This window comes from Eleutherodactylus coqui, chromosome 4, assembly GCF_035609145.1.
Source record: "Eleutherodactylus coqui strain aEleCoq1 chromosome 4, aEleCoq1.hap1, whole genome shotgun sequence".
Classification (NCBI taxonomy): domain Eukaryota; kingdom Metazoa; phylum Chordata; class Amphibia; order Anura; family Eleutherodactylidae; genus Eleutherodactylus; species Eleutherodactylus coqui.
Window position 1 is genome coordinate 237,397,910 of NC_089840.1, and position 13,872 is coordinate 237,411,781.

The window sequence follows — 13,872 nt, forward strand, 5'->3', positions numbered from 1 at the left end:
AGCTCCTTTGAAATTAATGGAGGGGTTGTACCGCGATTAGCACAGCCTTTAAAGGGGTTCTATCAGAAAAAAAAAACATACCTACGACATACGGGTCGGTCACTGAGAGGCTGCTGCTCCTCTTCTTTCTCTCCGGCAGCTGTCTGATCGCAAGGCAGAAGCTGGCAAGGTGCCCACCACCCACAAACTATAGCACGTTTGTCATGATTGTAGCTCTACATTCCTCATCTTATTCTTATCTGAAATAATGAAATTGTACTTCCCTAAACTTGCCACTAGGGACAGTGGTTTATTGCCGACAGATTCATAAAGCTCACATTGAGTTCAATTGGACCTGCATAAATCCTAACCCAGTAAAATCCTGCAAGTGCTTGCTGTAAAAAGCAGAATTTGTTACAAATTAACTCTATTGATGTGCGAAGGAAAGCAGTGAGTTAGAAACCTTTATCAGAAAGCACAGCTCTGACACCTATCAAGGTATTCAATGTTTTTCTGGGACCTCAACAACCCTGTAAAACTGCATAAATTAGGTACAAAAATTGAGTTTAACATACTTAATATGAAAATGTCTTGCCTGTCTTGAGTGAAGACTAGGTTGTAGCGATGTTGCGACCATAGTGACATCAGAGCAACAACGTCCAATAGCTTGCTATGTAATATCCAAAGGCAGACATATGGCCATGACGTCACGGTAGATGCAACTTCACTGCGGCCAAGTTGTTGCGTGAGAATGTGATGGCCTGTAAGAAATAGTGCATGCAGAAACACGTGGCAGCGGCACTCATGCATTTTTCAGATATTTAATGTGTATAACTCTTGTATATACTAACCACAAAAAAAATTCAAGGTTCTTAACCAGAGATGAGCGAGCACCAAAATGCTCGGGTGCTCCTTATTCGAGCTTTTCGTAATATTCGAGAGCTCTAGTCGAGTAACGAACCCCATTGAAGTCAATGGGAGACCCGAGCATGTTTGCAATTTACCCGCCGGTTGCTGAGTTGTTTTTTTCCCTCTCCCTCTCTCTCTCTGTTTCTGTCTCAGTCTCTCTCTGTTTCTGTCTCAGTCTCTCTCTGTTTCTGTCTCAGTCTCTCTCTGTTTCTGTCTCAGTCTCTCTCTGTTTCTGTCTCAGTCTCTCTCTGTTTCTGTCTCAGTCTCTCTCTGTTTCTGTCTCAGTCTCTCTCTGTTTCTGTCTCAGTCTCTCTCTGTTTCTGTCTCAGTCTCTCTCTGTTTCTGTCTCAGTCTCTCTCTGTTTCTGTCTCAGTCTCTCTCTGTTTCTGTCTCAGTCTCTCTCTGTCTCAGTCTCTCTCTGTCTCAGTCTCTCTCTGTCTCAGTCTCTCTCTGTCTCAGTCTCTCTCTGTCTCAGTCTCTCTCTGTCTCAGTCTCTCTCTGTCTCAGTCTCTCTCTGTCTCAGTCTCTCTCTGTCTCAGTCTCTCTCTGTCTCAGTCTCTCTCTGTCTCAGTCTCTCTCTGTCTCTGTCTCTCTCTGTCTCTGTCTCTCTCTGTCTCTGTCTCTCTCTGTCTCTGTCTCTCTCTGTCTCTGTCTCTCTCTGTCTCTGTCTCTCTCTGTTTCTGTCTCTCTCTGTTTCTGTCTCTCTCTGTTTCTGTCTCTCTCTGTTTCTGTCTCTCTCTGTCTCTGTCTCTCTCTGTCTCTGTCTCTCTCTGTCTCTGTCTCTCTCTGTCTCTGTCTCTCTCTGTCTCTGTCTCTCTCTGTCTCTGTCTCTCTCTGTCTCTGTCTCTCTCTGTCTCTGTCTCTCTCTGTTTCTGTCTCTCTCTGTTTCTGTCTCTGTCTCTCTCTCTCTCTCTCCCCCCCCCCCCCCAGCCAGCCTGCCGCATACTGCTCTGAACGTGGCACATCACAGCAGGAAGTGGTAATGCGGGGAGGGGTAGAACACGGCGTGGTACTCGCTCGAGTAATGAGCACCATCAAGTATGCTAATACTCGAACGAGCATCAAGCTCCGATGAGTATGTTTGCTCAACTCTATTCTTAACACATATTTTGATCAAAGTATGTGGGCCCATCCACCACGTCTAGGAGACCAGGCTTACAGATGGATCCTGACACTATCAGATTCCATTCCTTTCCTTTGGGCCTGAACTTCAAAATGATTCAGGATAGTAGGATACCAGGCTGTATGGTCTAATTAAAATAATTTGGGAAAAATGGGTTTCCTACCTTTTAGTAGAAAACCAGGGAAGGTAGCATGCCAAGCTTTATAGTCTGATTAAAAAGGTATGGGGCAGATGGATTGAAAGGGAGTGCATGACATAAGTGAAGGCAGCCATTACTCCACAAATGCATCATGACCAAGACTGACGTGGTTTTCGTGGCCTGTAAGAAATATTGACGCTAGGCAGAGTTTACTTTAATAATTGACTAAAGTGCATCTTAGGATAGAAAAACTGTGTAATTCGCCTGAAACAGTCTTGATATGAGGAATGTGTTTGTATCAAGGACTTGGCTCCTCAGCTGCACTTATTGATAGTTCCTTGCATTTACTGCTCATTTGCAAAGAAGAGCTTTGGCAGTTCTGAGACTTCATTACTTATCACTTGGCTTCGCTGGTACAAATATTTTTTGAGTTTCCAAGGAACAAAATAAAAATAAATGTGCCCCTTCCATCTTTGATATAAGAGGCAAAGTATTAGTAGTTCTAGTCCATTTCTCATTTATATGTCAACTATTTTTAAAGGTATCAGTAGGGCTGCACACATAGCTGGGTAATGTACTAACTGTAAGTCCTTTGTGGCTTATGGGATCCTTCCGGGTCGGATCCTGCTGCGAGAATTCTCGCAGCGGGACCCGACCCGAGCCCCTGGAGGGACCAGCGCGGCACGCACCTGCTCCCGCGACTCCAGCTCTGTGATGTACCGGCTGCCGCCAAGCCGGTGCAGAGCAGAGCCAGCGTCCGAGGAGTGACACTTCTGTGTGGGGCTTCCTATGGCAGCTTACATGGGTGGAAATTCTGCGGGAAACCCCGCCGTGGAATTTCTGCCCGTGTGCAAGGGCCCTAAGAAGTTTAAAAAAAAGTTTTTAAAAAGTTTTTAGCAGTTTCAGATTAGTTACACCTAAACTATCATATTTGTACCTAGTTGAGGCATTTATTCCTGGAGCTATTCGGGGTCGTAATACTTGGCATTGATGCAATACTGTTTGTTGTATTGTTGCTTGTTTAAATATTAGGCTGGGTTCACAGATAATGGTAGTGTGTTATGCGGCCAATTACCACCATGTAGCAAAACGACTCACATGTTACTGCAAATGATTTTTTTTTTAGAAGTGAAACAGGTTTAAAAAAGACTTCACCAGTGAAAACTGTGTGTGGCCAAAAAAATGCTAAACTGCAGCAATTTGATGATTGGTTGCGCAGCACACTTCTGCAGTATGTAAACCCAGCTAATTCATTTTGTGGACTCATTCTCAAGTTACATAAAATAGCCTTTTGACTGATTTCTTGACACATTTTGTCTTTCAGCGGAGTTGTAAGGTTTTGTTTTGCTGGTATGAGCAAGAAAAAAGAAGCATGCTCTTGAATTTATAGTTCTTTCCTTAAAGGGATATCCATCCTATCATGGCATTTGACTAGAATATTTCATAACAGGACCCAGGGAACCTTTCCCTTTATTCTGCAACAGAAGTTCCCCATTCATGTGTATAGGGCTGTGTTGTACTTTCCTGCAGAATGGATAAACAGGAGTGGAATTATGTAGGGAAAAATTATAAAAGAGCCATATCGTTCAACAAGCACTGCAGCCACTCTTCACTTTGAAGATTGGTATTATGCCGTGACCACTTCTGGTGCTAAAATACTTTTAAAGGCTTTGGAAACCTTCGTGCATGGAAAATCAGTACGCATGTTTTTTACGTCTCTGCAGAAAAAAATACGCACTTATCTGTTTGGTTTTTTTTGCATTGAATTTTCCTTCTCATGCATTTAGAAAGCCTCATACTTGGTTTGCAGGCTGGTGTCTCCTGTGAAAGTGCACAAGCCCAGCTCCCTCTTCGCTTTAAGAATTTATGTAGTATAGCCATGCACACTCAATACTACACAGCTAAAGCTCCATCCTCTCTCTTCAGTAGCTTCTGGTCCCTTCCCCCTCACTGCTAATAAGAGCAGAAAATTAATCTGTAGAGAATCACAGCCCTCTGTAATAGTAGCTTTCTCTGCTCTCTATCCTTCTCATCTCCTCCACCATCTGCTGGAACTGTCATAAATCCCTTTGTAGTTGTACAGTGGAAAGGCAGTAAATGCACGTTCACAACAAGGAAGCAAGCTAGGGAAGGAGCCAATCAGTTTACTCTGAATGACAGAATTTGCGAAGATTTCAGACCTGCAGTCTGCAGTACCTTAGGAAACAATGCAAGCATGGAAATCAATTTTTAATGAAAATCAATTACAAAACGGCTTCATTTTCAAAAGCGCATTGATTAGAAAAGACTGCAAAGGTATACATAGCCTTTAAAGCAGTGTTTCTCAACTCCAGTCCTCAGAACCCCCAACAGGTCATGTTTTCAGGATTTCCTCAGTGTTGCGCAGGTGATGTAATTATTGTCGGTGCCTCAGACATTGCCACAGATATTCTTACTATGAAAACATGACCTGTTGGTGGTCCCTGAGGACTGGAGTTGAGAAACACTGCTTTAAAGGAACACTGTTTGCAAAACATACTGTGTGCATTATTAGTCTTACTGCAGGGTCTAAGGGGGCAGTGCGTGACACAGGGATCCCAAGAGCAAAGGGAGAAGTAGTGTTCCCCCTCTTCTGACTTGCACTAGTTATAACTCAACGTAGTGGCTTTGCCTGGAGTGTTCCTTTTAACCTTTTCCAATCCACTGTCTGACATCTTCCTACATTCTGATTGAAGCTTGTACAGCTCCAATGTCAGAAGACGTCCGACAGGGTATTCTTACCGTCTATTGCCAGCCACTCCGCTGTCGGAGCCTCTCTGGCGCACACACTGGCTTTAGCCAGCAGATGGCACCGTTGTATAACGGCAGAAAAAGAAGGCCTTTTAAGGAAACCCTGAATCCAAAATTGGATTGGAAAGGGTTAATTATGTGTCATTTAATATGTCCATGTAACTGGTTTACAGATTCAGATTCGTCATGTAATTAGTTTTGGTTAGGATCAAGCAATCAGTTCTAAGAATCTCTTTTGGCTTGTTTACTGTTTATATAAATGACTTTAACAAGCTGTCTTTCGGGAAGAACACAGTCTGTATTCTACCTCTTCAAAAGTTGTTTGGAATTGCTGAACTTATCTCAAAGTTCCTCCGGCCGCCAGAACTGCCATTCTCAAGACTCGTACTGTGTATCTCTTCAATTAGGACTCATGCCCACGGCCGTGGCAGACTCTGCCAGCAGAATATCGCATCCGAGTCCGAGACTGTGCCCCACAAGACCCCATACTGACCTCTCTGGATCCGCCGAGCGTTAAAAAGCGGCAGAAATCCGTTCGTGGGCATTAGGCTTGAAAGTGACCCTTTGATACTGAACAAACAAAAATGGCCACACCGGTTCTCGGACTACCCGATACACACTGTGCATTAGTATGCATCATTAGTCTAAGACCTTCCATCATAGATTCCATAAAAATTGCTGTACAAAATCGCACAACATGCAGCTCTTTTTTCTGTTGACTACAACAGAATGTGATGGCTCTCCTTACAAATCAATGGCTTCCATTGATGGTCATCCTGTAATGGATCTGTCACAACTTGAATACAATGTTTCTGCACTGGTAACATAGTAACATAGTTCGTTAGGCCAAATGAAGACAATGTCCATCTAGTCCAGCCTTCTATCCTCCTGTGTTGATCCAGAGGAAGGCAATTCAACGGGATTCCTAATGGTCATGTGAACGGAGCCTTTCATGTATCATATAAAAAGATGATCCATACAACATATAATTAATATGTGATTGTTTGTTTTTCCAGAATAGTTTGTATATTGGCGCCCAGAGCGGAGTCCTACAGCTACCCCTGTCTGGCTGTAATCAATACACTTCATGCTATGACTGCATCCTAGCCAGGAATCCATATTGTGGTTGGGATGGCAGCACCTGTCGGGAACATCTTACATCTCCAAACTGGTAAGGTGTTTTATCTTATTTTTTTCTTCCAAGAGTTCCTGTAATATCTCTTTCTGCCTTTCAACTGATTCTTCCACTCATTCCGAAGAATAGCATACTTATCTGATTAGGGCCTAAGTGGCCATCGACATGCTATATGGTATGCATTCCCCGATGTGAGTGATCTCAGTAAACACAATAAGCTATCTTGACGTTAATTGTTTTGAACTGTAGAGTAAAGCTGGGCATACAGATAGCTGTCGAGTGAGTTTTTGGGCAACAGCTGTCTCCTGGCTCCCTATAGACAAGTATGTTTGGCATAGAATGCATGTTTATTTCAGTGGGGGGGAGGAGAATAAGCTGTTGTCAGATGTTTCTGGCAGCAGCTTATATACTGTGACACCAAAGAATGGGGCATATTTAAATCCTGCATACCCCATGCTCCTGTCCCCCAACAGCCTATCGTTGGGGTTTAATTGAGAGAATCTCACATGTTTGTTTTTCGCCCATTCCACTATGATTGGCAGGCTCAGCCAACTTTTGTCTAATGTATAGGGTCAGTATACTTAAAAGTCCATTTTATTTAGCTTCATCATGTTCTAACTTAGTTGTCTTGGCATGAAAAGTGGAATTGGAAAGGGATATCTCCATCTCAGGAATCCTATTTCAGTTTGTTCGAAATTGCAAAACAATGCACTTACCCATAAGATGTTTATTTGCAAAATACTCTGTTCTCCGGACATTGCAGATATTGATTCCTCGGTTTTCTGGTTGTTTGCTGCTCATTGCCAGGGAAACGGACCGCCTCCTCTCTGGAAAGAGGTTGCAGAGAAGTCTATCGCTTGCGCACCTCTTTAATCTAGATCCAGTGGCCAGGATCCCAGGAGTGCAGGCACACTAGCTTTCGGCCGGCCACCAGCTACCAATGTGCTCTACTTCTTTCCATAGAAGAGGCGGTCTGTTTCCCTGGCAATGAGCAGTAAAGAACCAGAAGGCAAAGGAATCAATATCTGGAGAACGGAGCATTTTGGAATTAAATATCTTATGAGTGAATACATTGTTTTGTGAATTCAAACACCCTGAAATGGAATTCCTGAGATGGGAATACCCCTTAGGGCCTCCCTCACGGAGACATTTTTGTACAACGCTCCCATTCATTTCAGTGGGGCTGCTCACATAAGCATCAAAACATAGCATCTTTATCGCTGCAGTTTGACAGCAATGCATATTTTATTCAGCCGTGAAATAAATGGGCAGCAGTTTCAGTGCTGCTGAAAACGCGGCACATCTTGGTAATGCATTTTTGACCGTGCTAAACGCTAGCCCTAGCTACACTACCTAAAAAAAAACCAATATCCACCTAGCTGATGCCGTCCAGGTTCCTCCCACTGCTCTCTGCAGCTTCGGGCAGAGCATCTTTTGCTAGTAACGGGGATTGAAGACGCCGCCTCCAGCAAGAGATTGCTCTGATTGGTTCCTCGAGCGGTGTCCAGCCAATCAGAGCCAGCACTTGGAAGAACCAATCACAGCCATTCAATGAATGGCTGTGATTGGTGCATCCAGTGCTGGCTCTGATTGGCTGAGCCCTTGGCGGCTCAGCCAATCAGAGCAATCTCTTGCTGGAGGCAGAATCTTCAAACCCCATTCCTCACCCAAAGATGCTCTGTTGGAGCTGACAAAGTGCTCGGATGCCTGTAGAACAGCAGGAGCGCCCTGACGGTGCCAGCTAGGTGAATATTGATTTTTTTTTTTCGTTCCGCTTCCTTGGCTGCATTTTCAACTGTGCTGAAAACGCAGCCAAAAATCTGGCAAACTGCATGCCAGCATTGCTGAAACCGGAGTGAATGCAGCGTTGTTCAATGCTGCATTTCTACAAACGCCTTTCAACAAAATGTTTTAATTTTCTCTCTCACCATGTTCTGACACCTATAACTTGAATTTAAGGTCAAAAGGCTTTATGAGGGCTCGGTTTTGTGTGATAATCTTCAAAAAAAATGTTGTACCATTTTAGAGTACATACCGCTTTTGATCAGTTTTTATTCAATACACTTTTTAGGAGGTGCCCAAAAATAGCAATTCTGGTGTTATTGTTTTCTTACAATATTCCACATAAGGGATAATTAATAATATGCTTTAATACTTCAGACTTAAAAATTTTTTATAAGAAAAATGTGAATAGGTTTCTTGAACTTTATTTTAACTTTGTTTTACATTTATTTTTCTAAAATTTTATGAAACCTATTTTTATGAAGGTTTGTGTGTGTGTGTGGGGGGGGGGGGTGTTACGTCACCATAGGGGACTTGAACTTTCAGTCACTTGTACAATATACTGCATCACTTCTGTATATCAGTTTGTTGTGCGCTTCAATGTTAGTCTATTAAACCTTGCCCCACAGGCAAGACATAATAGACTGCAATACACGGGTACTAGAGATGAGCGAACGTACTCTGTAAGGGCGATTTCGCAATCGAGCACCGCGATTTTCGAGTACTTCACTACTCGGGTGAAAAGTACTCAGGGGCGCTGTGGGTGAGCGGGGGGTTGCAGCGGGGAGAGGGAGAGAGAGAGGGCTCCCCCCTGTTCCCCGCTGCTACCCCCCACTCCCCTCTGCAACCCCCGCCCCACAGCGCACCCGAGTACTTTTCACCCGAGTAGTGAAGTACTCGAAAATCGCGGCGCTCGATTGCGAAATCGCCCTTACCGAGTACGTTTGCTCATCTCTAATGGGTACTTTTACTAGGCTCTACACTGCTGATGGGACAATGGAGGAGGCTCCCTCCTCTAGCTAGCTTCTAGGTTGCGTGATAAGCATTGCCTGCAGCATTCAAGTAGTTAAGTGGCCGTGATCAGAGCTAACTAGTCAGAAACAACTGGTAAGCACCAAGTACAGAGTAGACTCTGCTCTCGAGCCCACTCTATACACCACCATTGACTGTCTGCCATATGTTTATGGCAAGTGGACAGTGATAATATATATATTATTAATGTCTGTTTTAGTATATGTATTTAATATGTTTGTAAAATAACATTTCTGGAGAGCATTTTATTATAACTCCGTGCTCTGCTGTTCCTCAGTTATTAGATGTTTCCCAGCTAATTGACAACTGGGTGTTACAATTCCTCTTGTCAGAGGGGTGTGTCCCAACACAGTCGGCACTGATTGGGCAATGTCAGACTGTATAGGGACACACTCGCAACTGTTAACGCCCAGTTTTCAATTTCTTAATAAATTTCCAGGAGGTATAACAGAGGATCGTCAGAATGGAGTGTTCTAAGAAAAGATGATCCAGAATTGTTGTTTCATGGCAGAATACGATTTACCAAAACAGACGTGTCAGGAGAGCTGACAGGTTCTCTTTAAAGGGAAACAGTGTATATAAACACGCAGCAAATTAAATGGGGCATGTAACACTAATTAATGTGCCAGAGCAGCCATTCTCCTTTCTCCTGATGTCATCAAGAATTCTGTCCACTTTGGCTTTCTTCTCTTCATTTTATTACATTTTGTGGCTCCGGTTGACGTGAGGCCTGCGATTGTCATCACACTTCACTGTATGAATTGTTGTTCTTGGCTGCTTGCAGGGTACAGATGACGCAGGATATGCAGAACGGCAACAGAGGATGTTTAAACGACACGGACGAGGGTAAATTCTCTGTTTATTTAACATCAGCATTGCATGCTAGCAAGAGAATTAGATTTAATGAGCCTGCTGCTGAGCCTTGGAGACCGAGTACAGGGCTACAGGAGTTAAAGGGGTTGTCCCGCGCCGAAACGGGTTTTTTTTTTTTTCAACCCCCCCCCCCGTTCGGCGCGAGACAACCCTGATGCAGGGAAGTAAAGAAAGTTTACCGGAGCGCTTACCTTAATCCCCGCGCTCCGGTGACTTCAATACTTACCGCTGAAGATGGCCGCCGGGATCCTCTGTCTTCGTGGACCGCAGCTCTTCTGTGCGGTCCACTGCCGATTCCAGCCTCCTGATTGGCTGGAATCGGCACGTGACGGGGCGGAGCTACACGGAGCCGCTCTCTGGCACGAGCGGCTCCATAGAAGACTGCTGAAGACCCGGACTGCGCAAGCGCGGCTAATTTGGCCATCGGAGGCCAAAAATTAGTCGGCACCATGGAGACGAGGACGCTAGCAACGGAGCAGGTAAGTAAAAAACTTTTTATAACTTCTGTATGGCTCATAATTAATGCACAATGTATATTACAAAGTGCATTATTATGGCCATACAGAAGTGTATAGACCCACTTGCTGCCTCGGGACAACCCCTTTAAATATTAATGCACACATTGCTTGTATTAAATGGGCAGTAGATTTAGGATGTTTTTTAAAAATCTTTGTTATACTTTTACATTCACAGTTAATGTAGAGAGATCCATTCATTGGGACATCAAACGTATGAAAAAGAAACAGTTGCTTAGAAAAAAAGTTCACACATGGAATTTAGTTGCTCATAAACAACTTCCCTTCTCAAGGAGTCTTAATGCTGGCCATGTTCTCTCACAAATGGCTCAGTGAAAAATGCCCACAGGAAAAATGCCTACAGAATAAAGCCCACGGCCATGAATGCCCACAAGGAAAGCTGCCCACACATAGCTGATAAGCAGGACTGCAGGCTGTGTCTGCTGTCCATGGTGCTGAATTCTCCATGGGGAGCCCATGGTTGAACAATACAGCTAATTACAGAGCTCAGACCTCCTGCTGAATTCTAACAGCTCCCAGAAGCTCATTTGCATGCAAATGAAGCTGATAAGTACTAATAGCAGTTAGTGCCTATTAGTACTTTTATGCAAAACGATCGCTGATCTTTCAATCTTTTGAAAGATATCTGTGTGTGTAAATGGACCTTTACTGCCATATTTGTACTCAGAGTTATCACTATGTTATCTTTTACGCAGGAACAATCATTGCTAGTGCATAGATGAATGACATGGGCCAATCCATCTTTCAGTTTTTATACATGCAGAAACTGAACGACAAACACATTTATCGTTCATTCAGTTGTGCATTCATTTTTTAGACTGAGCCATAATCGGTCAGATTCTCACTCATCACCGGAATCTGAGCAATTTCTCGGCCCGTGTAAAAGGGTCTTTAGATTTAAATGACTTGGTGAGAGAAAGAAAACCTCAAAGTGGTCACCACTTTGTGGGTTTGGCAGTCTGTAACCAGCCACCAGTGCCATGAGAATATCAAGCCACCGGCTGGTAGATTATTGTGTTAGCTAAGAGGGGGAGGGCCTTTATACATGTTGAGGGTACAAATGATGGATATCCTTAGTTTTCTAAAAGAATATGGCATCATTATGATGCAGAACCTCGTACCTGGAACCATCACCAAAAAATACTAACTGTCATGAGAGATTTCACAGTGCACTTAATTCTCTCTCGCACTGCAGTCATCCAAGTGTGTGGTTTCTATTTGATGGATTGCAGAGGGACTTGGCTTGCCACAAATTAAGGGTGGTTTCACATCTGCGCTCGAGAGTTCTGGTTTCCTGCTCCTTTCGGGAAGTAGGAAAGGGGAATCCCATGGCCGAACTTCTCTGTCTTATGTCGGAACCAAACAGCGCCATGTGTACCCCATTGACTATAATGGGATGTGTTCGCTTTCCGTTCAGCTGCATGCAGCGCTCACTCTTCTGGTATTTTGTGCCGGATATGCGACTGATCGGAGGTTCTAATGCAGATATGAAACCACTCTAACATTGGCTAATGCACAGGTAGGTCACCTTGAGATATAAAAAAAGAAAGAGGCAGTACGTGGCTTTGTGTCACCTGGTTGCCATTTATGTATAGGACTATCAGCAGGTGGAAGATAAATGTAAGCACTAATTTAGTAAATTGGCTAATTTGCAGTAAAGAATTGTATTTCATTGTGTGCGCAATGATTGTTTAATAAACTGGAGTTTTCATTAATAGACCTTTTTAATAAATGGTTATTTTGTCAGTGTGGGCAACTTTCCTGTGGGCATTCATGCTCATGGGCTTTTTTCTTTGGGCATTTTTCTGGACACCGTCACAAATGTATGATTCGGAATATAGATGCTCTTCAGCCCCTGCACAGCTATAGAGGGTGATTAAAAAGCTAAGAGTGCAAAAGTAATACATGAAGTGACCTATAACAGCCAGAAGACATGAAAAGGTAGAAGAACTCTTCAAGTTTGTATTGCACCTTGCAGATGTTCAATGTGGGCACCACTGGTAATATAGCAGATAGCATGATAGTTGTCTAGTTCTACCAACACGCATCCCAGCATATCCTCTTGTTATCAATACCATCTTAGCAGATGTCTGTTGTTTTAGGTCATCTAGTATCAGCAACAGCACCCACATCGAATATCTGTAGGGTGCAATAAAGAGTACACAATGAAGCACGAATCCTAATTGGTGGATATTCAGAAATGGGAAACCAAGATATTCATTAAAAATGAACATAAATTTCAACAATGGGGGAGATTTAGTGTTAATAGAATGCATACAATGTGTCAGCAGCATAACAAATTACTTGGCACACTTTGAAGGAGAGTTCTGGAATGTTTAGCTTACTAAATTTTCCCTATGACGTTATGGAATTTTTTTCTTAATATTAATTTCTAGTAGAAAATCATTGCAGAGTTACTTTTTTAATAGTTTGTCTGTGGAATAGGTTATTATTAGTAAAATTCTTTTACACTTTAAGAGTCACCAATCAAATACCAGTCTGTGGAATAAAATGATCCATCAAAGTCATGTTTTTAATAAGTAATTTTTACCATTTCCTCTTGAGGAAATCTGTCTTTTAAAAAAAAAAATCATTTTAATTTAACAAGCATTTCTAAAGATAGAGATTTTTAAAAAATGAAGATTTCCACCTTCTTCAAAAAGTGACAAGGGTTGGTGTAAAACCGGAGGCTGGTAACTGATGGTCATAGGAAGATAACGTGTGGGTGCGGGAATGGTACAGTAAGGATACAGGTTTATGGAGGATTCTGAAGAATCAGAGTCTGCTTAAAGCTATGTACACCTTAAAGAGGGAAAGACTCTTTGTAACTGGTTTTCATTAAAAGTTTCTGATTGTTTGAGTTCCATGCTTGTATGGTTTTCCAAGGCACTGTAGACTGGAAGACTTTGCTAATTCTGTCAATCAGAGTAAACCATAGAGCAATGAAACCCCTTTGGCGTTGTCAGGTTTTCCGTAACCAAAGTCTGAGCAACATTCCTTGCTCATTGCTATTGATTTGAATGGAATTTAGGAAGCCCGTTGTGTCGTAATTTTAGTAACTGACATGTCTGAGCAGTGCAGAAGGGGTTTGAGCTTTACATAGAGCACTTTCATTCTGGAAACCATTAGTGGTCTGAAATCAGACTTCACTAATATGGTCTTTTCAGAAGCATCTATGACGTACCAGAAATCATTTTGACTACACATTCCTCTTAAAGGGAACCTGCCATGATGTACATGTTGTCCTGTCATTAAGCAGGATAGTATAGAGCAGAAGTTGCTGAGCAGATTGTTATATAGGTTATTTAGGAATTAATTAGTATAATTTATACTTTATTCATTTAAATATTAGCCCATTCTTGGCTTAGGAGTCCAATGGGCGGGCCTATCAGTGATTGACAGCTATCTCTATGTACAGTGATATGGGGTTGGCTGTCTGTCACTCAGTAGGACCACCCTCTGGACTCCTAAGCATAGAAAGTGCAGAAATTTTAATGACTAAGATACAAGTTATACTGAATCTTTCCCTCCAAAGATATATATATATCAATCTGCTCAGCTCCTACTGCTCTATAATATGCTGCCTACATCACAG

General features: G+C 42.8%; 1 protein-coding gene across 2 annotated transcripts in view; it reads left to right on the forward strand.

Moving 5' to 3' along the window:
* The window catches only part of SEMA4G (semaphorin 4G), a 233,950-nt gene that overhangs the window by 198,484 nt on the left and 21,594 nt on the right, over positions 1 to 13,872 (forward strand). For both annotated transcript variants that reach the window (XM_066600936.1, XM_066600937.1), the window contains exons 13-14: positions 5,936 to 6,090; positions 9,653 to 9,714. In XM_066600936.1, coding sequence (XP_066457033.1) covers positions 5,936 to 6,090; positions 9,653 to 9,714 — 217 coding nt within the window. The remainder of the gene's footprint in view (positions 1 to 5,935; positions 6,091 to 9,652; positions 9,715 to 13,872) is intronic.